This window comes from Triticum dicoccoides, chromosome 7A (assembly GCF_002162155.2).
Source record: "Triticum dicoccoides isolate Atlit2015 ecotype Zavitan chromosome 7A, WEW_v2.0, whole genome shotgun sequence".
Lineage (NCBI taxonomy): Eukaryota > Viridiplantae > Streptophyta > Magnoliopsida > Poales > Poaceae > Triticum > Triticum dicoccoides.
The window spans coordinates 641,020,851-641,035,023 of NC_041392.1; the positions used below are offsets into that span (position 1 = coordinate 641,020,851).

General features: G+C 43.2%; 1 protein-coding gene and 1 pseudogene across 1 annotated transcript; one reads left to right on the forward strand and one right to left on the reverse strand.

Annotated features, from left to right (window-relative positions):
- Positions 1-6,026: 6,026 nt before the first annotated feature.
- LOC119331732 lies at positions 6,027-6,492 on the forward strand (annotated as a pseudogene).
- Positions 6,493-9,654: 3,162 nt separating this feature from the next.
- On the reverse strand, positions 9,655-13,222 carry LOC119331730. Its single transcript, XM_037604896.1, has 4 exons — positions 12,933-13,222; positions 12,370-12,653; positions 11,308-11,528; positions 9,655-10,443 (listed from the first exon to the last, which is right to left on the reverse strand). The coding sequence occupies exons 1-4, from the start codon at positions 13,136-13,138 to the stop codon at positions 9,868-9,870; spliced, it is 1,287 nt and encodes a 428-aa protein (XP_037460793.1). The 5' UTR covers positions 13,139-13,222; the 3' UTR covers positions 9,655-9,867.
- Positions 13,223-14,173: the final 951 nt, after the last annotated feature.

Consider the following 14,173-nt stretch of genomic DNA (forward strand, 5'->3'; position numbering starts at 1 on the left):
AAGCGAAGACTGCTTTTGTCAGGATAGATGTACTAGATGTCCCCCTTCAAATTAGCCCGCCATTGTTGGATCCCTTCCCGCTCAATATTTGGGGACAGGACCAGGGCCTCTATATATAGGACTAGCCACCCACAAGGCAAGGGGTTCGTTCGGTTAGCCACCCACAGGGTCATCAACAAGAGTGAGTAAGAGAGAGAGAGAGAAGGGTGACTGAACCTCCAAGCAGTTCATTGCCCCAACCAAGAACAGACCCTCGCGCGTCTGTTCTTCCTTGTATTGATCATCCTCACCAGCCCCAAGAGGCAATCCACCAACCACACACTGGAGTAGGGTATTACACCACATCGGTGGCCCGAACCAGTATAAATCTTGTGTCTCTTGTGCATTTCTTTCAGTAGTTTAGATCCTTGTGAGACGGAGAGGTTGAAGGTGTAATCTCCGTGCGCACCCCAGTGTTCGAACCTTAAGGGTCTGCCGGAACCCAAAATCCGACAGGGTATACCTTCTATCTCAGATCCGAGGGCAAATTGTTTGTCGCTAAGAACGGGTCCTTTCTCGAGAAGGAGTTTCTCTCGAAAGAATTGAGTGGGAGGAAGATAGAACTTGATGAGGTTGTCGAACCTTTACTTCAACCAGAGAGTGATGCAACACAGAAAGATGTTTTCTGTGGCGCCTATGTCTGTTGAATAGGAAGTTAATGATAGTGATCATGAAGCTTCGGATCAAGTTGCTACCGAACCTCGTAGGTCGACAAGGATATGTACTACTCCTAAGTGGTACGGTAATCCTGTCTTAGATATCATGTTGTTAGACAACAATGAACCTACGAGCTATGGAGAAGCGATGGTGGTCCCGCATTCCGACAAATGGTTAGAAGCCATGAAATCCGAGATAGGGTCCATATATCAGAACAAAGTATGGACTTTGGTGGACTTGCCCGATGATCGGCAAGCCATTGAGATAAAATGGATCTTTAAGAAGAAGATGGACGTGGGCGGTAATGTTACCGTCTATGAAGCTCGACTTGTGGGAAAGAGTCTTTTCACAAGTTCAAGGAGTTGACTACGATGAGAATTTCTCACCCGTAGCGGTGCTTAAGTCCGTCAGAATCATGATAGCATTAGCTGTAATTTTTGATTATGAAATCTTACAGATGGATGTCAAAACAAGTTTTCTTACCAGTTTTCGTAAGAAAAGTTGTATGTGATACAATAAAAGGTTTTGTCGATCCTAAGGATGCTAAAAGGTATGCTGGCTCCAGCAATCCTTCTATGGACTAGAGCAAGCATCTCGGAATCGGAATATATGTTTTGATGGAGTGATCAAAGCTTTTAGGTTTATCCAATGTTTGCTAGAAACTTGTATTTACAAGAAAGTGAGTGGGAGCACTACAACATTTCTGATAAGTATATGTGGATGACATATTGTTGATCCGAAATAAGGTAGAATTTCTGGAAAGCATAAACGGTTGTTTGAAGAGTGTTTTTCAAAGGAAAGACCTAGATAAAGCTGCTTACATATTAGGCATCAAGATCTATAGAGATAGATCAAGACGCCTGATGGTACTTTCAAAGAACGCACACCTTGACATGTTTTTGGATGAGTTCAAAATAGATCAGTCAAAGAAGGGGTTCTTACCTGAGTTGTAAGGTGTGAAGTTGAGTAAGACTCAAAGATTGACCACGGCAGAAGAAAGAGGAAGGACGAAAGGTCGTCCCCTATGCTCTTGTCATAGGCTCTATACGGTATGCCATGCTGAAGTACCGCACCTATTGTGTGCCTTGCCACATGTCTGGCAAGAGGGTACAAAGGTGATCTAGGAGTGGATCACCAAATAGCAGTCAAAATTATCCTTAGAGGAATAAGGAAATGTTTCTCGGTTATGGAGGTGATAAAGAGTTCGACATAAAGAGTTACGTCGATGCAAGCTTAACACCTATCCGGATAGCTTTGAGTAGAGATACCGGATACGTATAATGGAGCAATAATTTGGAATAGCTCCAAGTGGAACGTGGTAGCAGCATCTACGATATAAAGTTTTGTGAATACATAGGGATCTGAATATGGCAAGACCCGTTGACTACAACCTCTCTCACAAGCATAACATGATCAAACCCAGAACTCTTTGAGTGATTATCACATAGTGATGTGAACTAGAACATTGAGTCTAGTAGACTCTTGGATGTGGGTCACATGGCGATGTGACCTGTGAGTGTTAATCACATGGCGATGTGAACTAGATTATTGACTCTAGTGCAAGTGGGAGACTGTTGGAAATATGCCCTAGAGGCAATAATAAATTGGTTATTATTATATTTCATTGTTCATGATAGTCGTTTATTATCCATGCTAGAATTGTATTGATAGGAAACTCGGATACATGTGTGGATACATAGACAACACCATGTCCCTAGTAAGCCCCTAGTTAACTAGCTCGTTGATTAATAGATGGTTACGGTTTCCTGACCATGGACATTGGATGTCGTTGTTAACGGGATCACATCATTAGGAGAATGATGTGATGGACAAGACCCAATCCTAAGCCTAGCACAAAGATCGCATAGTTCGTATGCTAAAGCTTTTCTAATGTCAAGTATCATTTCCTTAGACCATGAGATTGTGCAACTCCCGGATAACGTAGGAGTGCTTTGGGTGTGCCAAACGTCACAACGTAATTGGGTGGCTATAAAGGTACACTACAGGTATCTCCGAAAGTGTCTGTTGGGTTGGCACGAATCGAGACTGGGATTTGTCACTCCGTGTAAACGGAGAGGTATCTCTGGGCCCACTCGGTAGGACATCATCATAATGTGCACAATGTGATCAAGGAGTTGATCACGGATGATGTGTTACGGAATGAGTAAAGAGACTTGTTGGTAACGAGATTGAACAAGGTATCGGGATACCGACGATCGAATCTCGGGCAAGTATCGTACCGCTAGACAAAGGGAATTGTATACGGGATTGACTGAATCCTTGACATCGTGGTTCATCCGATGAGATCATCGTGGAGCATGTGGGAGCCAACATGGGTATCTAGATCCCGCTGTTGGTTATTGACTGGAGAGTTGTCTCGGCCATGTCTGCATGACTCCCGAGCCCGTAGGGTCTACACACTTAAGGTTCGATGACGCTAGGGTTATAGGGAAAGTATGTACGCGGTTACCGAATGTTGTTCAGAGTCCCGGATGAGATCCCGGATGTCACGAGGAGTTCCGGAATGGTCTGAAGGTAAAGATTGATATATAGGAAGTATGGTTTTGGCCACCGGAAGTGTTCCGGGCATCACCAGTAGTGTACCGGGACCACCGGAGGGGTCCGGGGGTCCACCGGGAGGGGCCACGAGCCCCGGAGGCATATCTGGGCCAAGTGTGAGAAGGGACCAGCCCCTAGGTGGGCTAGGGCGCCTCCCCACCAAGGCCCATGCGCCTAAGGGGAATAGGGGACAAACCCTAAGGGCAGATGGGCCCTAAGGCCCATGCCTGGTGCGCCTCCCTCTTCCCCTCCCCTTGTCCGCCTCCCAGATGGGATCTAGGGGCTGCCGCCACCCCTAGGGAGGGAACCCTAGGTGGGGGCGCAGCCCCTCCCCTCCCCCTATATATACTTGAGGTATGGGGCTGCCCAACACATGTGATTTTGCACTCCCTGTTGGCGCAGCCCTACCTCTCTCCCTCCTCGTCTCTCGTAGTGCTTGGCGAAGCCCTGCTGGAGTCCCGCGCTCCTCCACCACCACCACGCTGTCGTGCTGCTGCTGGATGGAGTCTTCCCCAACCTCTCCTTCTCCCCTTGCTGGATCAAGGCGTAGGAGACATCACCGGGCTGTACGTGTGTTGAACACGGAGGTGCCGTCCGTTCGGCACTAGGATCATCGGTGATTTGGATCACGACGAGTACGACTCCATCAACCCCATTCACTTGAACGCTTCCGCTTAGCGATCTACAAGGGTATGTAGATGCACTCTCCTTCCCCTTGTTGCTAGATTACTCCATAGATTGATCTTGGTGATGCGTAGAAAATTTTGAATTTCTGCTACGTTCCCCAACAACAACTACTTTGTGTTCTACTCGTGCATAGAAACTACGCATAGACCTAGCTCATGATGCCACTATTGGGGAACGTAGCAGAAATTCAAAATTTTCTACGCATCACCAAGATCAATCTATGGAGTAATCTAGCAACGATGGGAAGGAGAGTGCATCTACATACCCTTGTAGATCGCTAAGCGGAAGCGTTCAAGTCAACCGGGTTGATGGAGTCGTACTCGTCGTGATCCAAATCACCGATGATCCTAGCGCCGAACGGACGGCACCTCCGCGTTCAACACACGTACGGAACGGAGACGTCTCCCACGCCTTGATCCAGCAAGGAGGAGGGAGAGGTTGAGGAAGAGAGTCCAACAGCAGCACGACGGCGTGGTGGTGATGGAGTGGCAGTTCTCCGGCAGGGCTTCGCCAAGCTCACGCGGAGGAGGAGAGGTATTGGAGGGGAGGGGCTGCGCCAGGTTCAAGGGGGTGGCCGCCCTCCCACCCCTCCACTATTTATAGGTCGGGAGAGAGGGGGCCGGCCCCCTAGATCCCATCTAGGGTTGGGGGCGGCGGCCAAGGGGGGAGGAGTGCCTCCCAAGTCAAGTGGAGGCCCTCCCCCTTAGGGTTTCCCCTCTCCCATGCGCGTGGGCCTTGGGGGGGCTGGTGTCCTTGTCCCATTAAGGCTAGGGCGCCCCCCCTATAGCCCATGCTGCTGTATTGGACGTGGTGGAACATTTTCCTGACCTCCGGACCCCTCCGGAATCCTCCGGAACCTTCCGGAAGCTTCCCGGTACAATACCGGAAAAAACCGAACTTTTCCCGAAACCCGAACAACAACTTTCCATATATAAATCTTTACCTCCGGACCATTCCGGAACTCCTCGTGACGTCCGGGATCTCATCTGGGACTCCGAACAACATTCGATAATCACATACAAGTCTTCCTAATAACCCTAGCGTCATCGAACCTTAAGTGTGTAGACCCTACGGGTTCGGGAACCATGCAGACATGACCGAGACAACTCTCCGGCCAATAACCAACAGCGGGATCTGGATACCCATGTTGGCTCCCACATGTTCCACGATGATCTCATCGGATGAACCATGATGTCGAGGATTCAATCAATCCCGTATTCAATTCCCTTTGTCCAGCGGTATTGTACTTGCCCGAGATTCGATCGTCGGTATCCGATACCTTGTTCAATCTCGTTACCTGCAAGTCTCTTTACTCGTTCCGTAACACATCATCCCGTGATCAACTCCTTGGTCACATTGTGCACATTAAGATGATGTCCTACCGAGTGGGCCTAGAGATACCTCTCCGTCACACGGAGTGACAAATCCCAGTCTCGATTCGTGCCAACCCAACAGACATTTTCGGAGATACCCGTAATGCACCTTTATAGCCACCCAGTTACGTTGTGACGTTTGGTACACCCAAAGCATTCCTACGGTATCTGGGAGTTGCACAATCTCATGGTCTAAGGAAATGATACTTGACATTAGAAAAGCTTTAGCGTACGAACTACACGATCTTTGTGCTAGGCTTAGGATTGGGTCTTGTCCATCACATCATTCTCCTAATGATATGATCCCGTTATCAACGACATCCAATGTCCATGGTCAGGAAACCGTAACCATCTATTGATCAACGAGCTAGTCAACTAGAGGCTTACTAGGGACATGGTGTTGTCTATGTATCCACACATGTATCTGAATTTCCTATCAATACAATTCTAGCATGGATAATAAACGATTATCATGAACAAGGAAATATACTAATAACTAATTTATTATTGCCTCTAGGGCATATTTCCAACACACACACACACACACACACACATGAATCCTCGCTTTTCTCACTCTGTCCCTTCGTCCTTGTTGTGTATCCGCGTAGTCCGAGGTCCCCGTCCCCGAAAGAAACCTAGAAGAGATCGAAACACAACTCTTTTCGCCGCCAGTGAAGCCTCGACGACTCAAGTCGCGACTCGCCTAAGACGATGTAGATCTTCGTGAAGACCCTGACAGGTAAAACCATCATGCTGGAGGTGGAGGGCAGCGACACCATGGACAGCGTCAAGGGCAAGGTCTAGGATAAGAAAGGGATCCCGCCGGACCAGCAGCAACTCATATCTTCGCCGAGAAGCAGCTGGAGGACGGTCGCTTGCTGGCAACTACAACGTGCACAAGGAGTCGACGCATCCCCTGGTGCTCCGCCTCCGCAACGGCACCACCATCAAGGTCAAGACACCCACCGCCAAGGAGATCGGGATCAACATCGAGCCCACGGACACGTCCGACAGGATCAAGGAGCATGTCGAGGAGAAGGAGGGCATCCCGCCCGTCCAGCAGAGGCTCATCTTCGATGGCAAGCAGATGGCCGCCGACAAGACGGTGCAAAAGTACAAGGTCAAGGGCGGCTACGTGCTCCACCTCGTGCTCGCCCTCAAGGGCGGTGCCTGCTAGAATTTGGGTCTTATGGTCGCTCGCTTTTCCATGAGGGTGTAGCTTTGGTTTTTTTTCTTGCGTATGATTTTGGTTGGAACTTTTTGAACAGTGTTTGAGTCTCTTTAAAGCCATAATGTTTGAGGCCAGGTTACATGTACGTACAATCACAACAGTTGTCTGCACAATAATCTTTTCCCATCCGTTCATATATTTTTACCACCAATCCACTAAATCAAAGATATGAAAATTTGTTTTGAGGCAAACGTTGCCTCACCGTTTGAATAAAGATACTTGCACTAACCAATCAAAGATATGCAATTTTTTACCGCTATAAGGCACGGTGCTGACCGTCCGACTGGATCGGACAGACGAGAACCACGCGGAAATGCTGTCCAGAATTCAGTCGTAGAATGGACCAATTTTGACCCGCAAAAAAATAGAATGGACCAATTTCTCCTCCAGGCTATGGCCTGGTTGACTCTATATCTATGGTCGCACAAAATGGTTTTTCTTTTGGATGAATTTATTTGTTGGGCCAGTGAAGTTAATATATAAAACCAATAGGTTTTGGGCCGAGTTATGAAAATGTTTTTCCAGTGTATTTTCTGCTATATTATGAAAATATAAATTATTTATACACTATTCAAATGAGAAATATGAGCCCAAATTTATGTTGAAAGTTACTTTAATGATGAGAGATTTTTATAATGTTTTTCCGTGGGTTATAATGGACCTAATTATGGTATCAATCATTTTATTTATCTTTAGTGTTTTCTAAGTTGTTTCAGTTCCTTTTATGTTTATGCATTGAAAATAAATCTAGTATTATGCTAAAATCATGTTTCAATTTTTTGAATACGGTTGAACCAATTGGAAATTGCATTGAAAATTCATGTGGCATTAATGTTAAATGTGATTTCATGGCAATTTTTAATGATGATCACCTTTTAGCATCATTTTAATGTGAAAATTCATCTTGTAAAATGATATATTCACCATTATTACTCACTCACTAAATTTTCCAAAAAATATTATTTGAAAAATTTAGTTTAGTGTGTTCTTTATGTTGATGTCATCATTATCAACAAGCACATGCCACCTAAGGAAATGTTGATTTTCGTGTGGTTTGGTTTTCCACACCCCACCATGCGGCACAATATGTTTGGCCGGCATGCCTAACGGGCAAAATTAATGTTTTCTGATGGTGCATTTTATCTTATTGAATGCACTGTACAACTAGAATGGCGTTCATGAAATTATGGTTGATTCTCTAAACTAGCTCGCTCCAGAATAAGTATAATTGAGCATGCTCAAAATAAGTGCCTCAACTTTATTATAACTTTGTACTAACGTTAGTACAAAGTATAGACACTTATTTTAGGACGGAGGGAGTATAAACTAGCTACAGTTGGTAAGTTCTTTGTCAAGTGATTAGAGATAAGGTTATGAGGCGAATATTCTTTTCCCTGGTTAAAATTTCATAAAAAAGGGAGCTGACCTCGACACAAGAAGCCGGTCCATAAAAGTTACGGTCTCGAATGTAAGCAGTCCAATATTGAACAAACACTTGTTTCAAAAATGGCGCGACAAGTCGCGCAACCGCTTTTAGTAAGTACACTACCCTTCAACTGTCCAAAATTTCAACCAGACTGTAGCCAATCTGTTGAAAATGGAACACAAAATTTGACGACGAAATCCACGCGACTTTTACAACCCCTGCGACCTTTCTGTGTTCCATCCAAACTCAAACATGTGAGAGAAAAACAAGAAGCAAGCAAAAGATGCTCCGCAATTGCTTACCGAAAGTTGTTATACAACTATTGCAGCAGATAAAAAATCTCTTAATTTTATTAAACAAAGGTCAGCTGATGTACAAAGCATGCCAACAATGTAATCTGCAGAAACTAGTATTCTTGTAGTGTTATATGGGATCAAACCTGAATTTTGTTCACATGTTATTCGGAAGATTTACGACATGTGCTAAACCAAATATACTCCGGGTGCGCAGCAAAATGCAGCAAGTCGCCTGCATTTTCATTTTCTGAGTAAACATGGGTGCATTAGCATCGCCATATTCAAAATGATAGGTGCTAATGAAAATGACTGAAACTTATAGGCCGAGTGTCCGGGCACATCAGCATCACCATGTTCAGAATTCAACCTTTGTGAAAACACAAATTCATTTTCTGCTGATGGACTCAAACTTTCAGCAGGGTTTCATTCAAGACACCACATCTGTGCCAACACCAGATGCTTCATCTAAGACTAAGAGAAATGCAGGTGGCAACGTTGAAGTAGTGTCCATTGTCGAACACATTACAGACTAATGTCACTGCACCACTGATCAAACAGTTTCGGAATATTAGAACCGTGATGCTAATGCAAATAGGTTTCTTATTATACTGTCTGGAGAACAAACCAAGTTTAGCTAGTAGAAACACAACAACTGCTTGGTTTTCTTGAACCCATATCTCAGTGGAAGGAACTGGGTTCTAATGTGCCGCAGTCATACCCAAAATATACAATACTTGTGCCCTGTTTTAGGGCAACCCAAAACAAAATTCAGCAACTTTTGGTTTTTGGGCAACTGTTTTGGCCGAAGAGGGACTTCATCAAATTCATACTGACACAGATTTTGTTAGATCTGGTATAGGAGGCACTGCGGTGGCTGTATGCATGGACTCTTCTGGGAATTACTTGCGATCATGTACGCTAGTAATTCATGGCATGAGAGAAGTTTCAACTCGATCATGTACGCTAGTAATTCATGGCATGAGAGAAGTTTCAACTCTAGAGGTATCGCTTGCAGGGAAGCTCTATCTTTGGCGGATGATCTTCTACTTCACAATTTTCTAGTGGCTACTGATTCTAAGCAGGTGGCTAATGATATCAACATGGGCTGCACTGGTATTCATGGTCTGATTGTAGCTGAGATTAAGTTAAGGACAACCAAATTTAATTGTAGTTTTTGTTTCTGAGAGTCAGGCCTTGAATAGAGAAGCCCATTTACTAGCCAAGCTTTTTGATTCTTTAGATTGTGGTAGACATGTCTGGTTGGGACAGCCTCATGATCACATTTATTTTCCCAGTTTTGTGAACTATGAATAACAAAGTTTGGTGGTTCTTAAAAAATGAAGTTGCTGGAGCCGTTTTTTGCCCTCCAAGTAGTCAAAAAGCGACTGAGATGCTCTGACTGAGCACGAACAACACTATGTACAGATACCAGAACCAGTGTACCCCAAATGGCTAGGATTGTCAGGTAATAGTACTGAAACATGTTAACCAGAAACATGTAAAGATACCCTAAACAGTTCAACAGTGTCCACGTACAACTCACTCTAGACTGTTGACCGGGTCTTGGCCCATTCCTCAGACACAACTTTTTGACAAACTTTATTCAAGCCCTACAATAAGCCTGGTACGCAGAGTCGACCAAGTCACCTTCACTGAGATCAACCCAAAATCAGTCTTTATCTCTCGAGTATCAAGTCCATGCGTGTCTGCCTGGAAGGAACAACATCGTTCCGCTGAACCAGATGGCCCCGAGGCCGCCTTGAACTTCAAAACCAGAGTGGAACCATCCACTACAGCAACCACAGACCTCTTTAAATGACGTGACTCGCCAACTGTACCATTGAAGAGCCGAATTCCTTCGTTATAACCACCGATAAAACAGCGCAAGCGCAGATGAAAACTGCTCTGCACTTCGGACACGGCAACTTCAATACTCGCCATGACTGCGTCATCAACACGTGCTATGGTTAAGTCAACCGCACCACAGTCGCCTTGGATGCGATTTTTCAATGCACGATTCCATGGGCCCAGGTCGTCTATGTCTGTTACACCATCAATCAGCTGGTAATCATCCCTTTCTTCCTCACCTACCTTGATCCTCATGTCATATTCCACTAGAATACTGGAAATCAAATCTATCCCTCGCTTAGGGCCAGCCATGTCGATGAGAGAACCCTACAAATTTGTTACTGTTTAGTAGCTCTCCATATGGAAGTAAGAAACAACTAAAGCTTTATACTACCTCTGTTTCTAAATGTAAGACGTTTTGGCAATTCAAAAATTGAACTACCAAAACACATCTTACAATTAGGAACAGAGGGTGTACTTCTCTAAGCTGTTTTACTTGCAACATTAATTTTGTGATACTTTACAATTGCTGACCAACATCTTTGCCACATATCAAACTGACTGGTTACATAGTGTACACCAGTGTTTGGGAGGGGGGGAAATTGGCCCTCGGTATTTATTTGACATTGTTCAGATCCCAATTTTTACATAAGCATGTCGAAATGAGAAGAGAAAACAAAATGACTTAATAGTGATGCAATGATTCATGCTGGTGTGTTAAGTAGCAACTAAGAGCCCGAACTATTCTGTTTGATTTTGTTTGGAATACATGATATACTCACTCAGTTCCATATTTTATAAGTTTCTCATAGTAAATCACCTTTCCACAATATAAACTTGGTGTAATGGTGGCCTAAACAATCCAAACTACCATTCTGCTAGGTCTGTACAGATAAATCACAAGACTTGAGAGTGCTTGCTGTTCCATACATACACTAGGTTTGGCCTTACAATGTGAAATGAATAGATTTGACATAAGTCAGGTATTTGACCCCCCCCCCCTACTGTATAAATCATTTCCTCAGATGGTTTCGCCCACACTGCAACATCCACCTAATGTGAGAACTTCCCCAGTGGGTACTTAAAACCATATGGAATGCTTCAAGGGGACAAATACATTGTTTTATACTTGAGGGGGTTATTAAGTAGACTTATTGCTTGAAATAATCGTAGGTAAGTATGGATTCGCACCTGCTTCACAATGATGGGATCATCCCTGCTTATATTGACAACATAATTACGCAATGTATCCAGATAATCCCGCACTGCTATGTATCCATACAACTCTACTGGGCCAAGATCCAGAGTAAGTTCAGCCAACTTTAATGAGAAAATTTGTAACACGCGATTAGGTTGATGCCGAATGCATTCTCCATTGCGGATGTCACAATCTGTGGGATCTGGTAGCCGAGCTTCATAAAAAAAGTAAAGAAATAAGTTAAATTGTAATGGAAAACAATACAGGAAAAAAATAGTCGTCATACAAAAAGTAAGCGTGTCACTAGAGGATTCCATGGCCCTACTGGAAGTTTCCTTTTCATCCAAATGAAAATTATCGATGTTCTTTCTACTATGAATTTCACTCCATCAAAGGTTTTTGTTTTAGGAAACCCAAAGAAAAGCAGGTAACATTTCATCATGTCAGCAAGTAAAGGTCCATTTCACCCTCCCAGATTATTTCATAACCCCCTAAACTTATTTATTTGTTATGTCTACCCCAAGAATTACTAAAACAAGTCAATTCAGCCCTTGATGAAAATATTCTATTGTTTCACTTTCTAGAAGTCTTATTGTAAGTTAGTTTTTTTATTTTGATGGTAGATAACATCAGTCTGTATAATAAAAAATCATAATTTTCGATCCTGCATACTTGGGAGCAACTAAACCTACTTCAATGCTCATGGTACAAAAACATGTGCTAAAAATGCGGTTTATGAACATATTTCTGTACGGTACATGGTGACAACAAAAAGGATAAAAACCAGTCATGTGGCGAACCGGGGTGGGTTGGTGGAGGCCCAGGATAACCAAACTAAGGTAATGCAGGAATCTGAAGAATTTCCTCCCCTACTTTTGCAAAACCTAACAAATGCAACTCCTGAATGCCAATGCATCTACATTTAACTTGTAAAATTAAGGAAAGTAAAGAAAAAAAGCCAGATGATTTCAACAGAGAACACATCAGTTGACACTATAGCTTGAAAAAGGTGCTTGTAACAAATTGAAATAGGTAAAGAGAGATTATTTACTTACTCTCACTACAGTCATCAACATTATACATCCTTTTCCACGAATGAGTGTTCCTGTATAAAGAACCATCACGGTGTGTGCTTTTTGGAAGAAATCCCAGGTCAAGAATATCATCTTCTTCGGCATCGCTTGCTACCAATGCGCTCCTTCTATTGGTTGCACTCCTCCCGTTTTCATCACAACCAGAGATGTCCACAATATTCGAAGATGCATCATGTTTGCCGGCTATAGTATTCATATCTTGCAAGGTTGTCCCACTAGTCATGCTCCGAGATCCAGGTGGAAATCTATCACGAAAGAGAATAAAGAGCAAATCTGAGCACCCGACAGAAAATTCAATTCTTTTTCGGTTCCCCTTTCATTTTCGTCGGATTAAATATAAGACCCCACACCCCCTGCCTTATTTACAAAAATCAACACATAAGGATAATTAAAAGGGATTTTTCTCGAATACGCTCGGATAATTAAAAGGGGTAAAAAACCACAGTCGGTCAGAATCCAGATCCAAAACTATAATAATAAGAAACTAAAGGCGAAAATTTTGGCATCAGATGATGAGAGCATACCGGGAAACACGACGGACAGGTAGATCTGGAACCATCATGAGAGGGAAACTTCGCCGTGCAAGCGGTGGTGGCGACCAGTAAGGCGGGGCAGAGGCCATGAAAGAGAGGAGAGGTCGCGAGGTAGAGGAGAGGCGGCGCAGTGGGTCATGAGAGATGGCGACGCCAGGTCGCCGGAGGAGACGAAAAATCTGACGGAGGATTGGCATCTGAGCGCGCGGCGGCGGCAGAGGTGGGGTGTGCCGGTGTGGAGAATGGGGAGAGGAAAGGGCTGAACGCACGGGGCCGGTCTTCTTTACTCTCTTATATTAGAATAGCACACATATGCCCGTGCGTTTCAAGCAACGGGAGAGATATTTTATTTACGACAAGCAACAAAAAGATAATTAATTGTGTTAAAAAATGGTCTTCACAATGGTAGGCGAAAGAGCAAGGAGTTGCGGCCTTCTCACTGGACATGTTTGGCTCGTGAAATCTTAATAGTGGTGGAGTTGGTAGGCGTGGTGGCGAGCACCCAACTCGTCCCTTTTTCTTTTGCATGCCTCCTCATTTGGTGGATGTGTGACGACCATCGGAACACGGTTGCTTCGACCACTCTCCTACGACAGTGTAACCAGATGGATTACTAATTGCAGTGCATAAATCCTCTTACACAAGCATAATCAAGCATGAATGTCCCTTTATTACGAAGGTTTATTCCCTTTGATTATTTTAGCACTTATGTTAAAAAATTGAAAGCCCGGACAGTTAAAAAAATGTGAACATTTATTTTTAGAAAATTCCATATAATTAAGAAAACAAAAAAATTAGAAAGAGGAATAGTTATTTAAGTTCGAAAAAACATGTTGAAACCATGAACATTTTATAAAAACACAAAATTAATAATTTTTTTAAAAGGGGGGCATTCAGAAAAAAATTAAAAATGTTTTCTTAGACGCAAACATTATTTTGTTTTTGTGAACTTTTCAATAAAATAGGAATATTTTTTGGAATATGGAACATTTTATAAAATATTAACTTTATAAAAAAATCTCTAAAAATTCTAAAACAGAATCTTTTTTAAATGGCAACATTTTTTAAATGTTGAGAAAATTCCGAAACCAGTTTTTTTTAAGTTTATAATATTTTTCAAAACAATAATAAAATTTTATAATGCTGATTTTTGAATATTTGAGTAAAAAATTAAATTGTGAATATATTTTGTATATTTTTATTTCACGGCAAAATAAAAAAAGTGAAAAGGA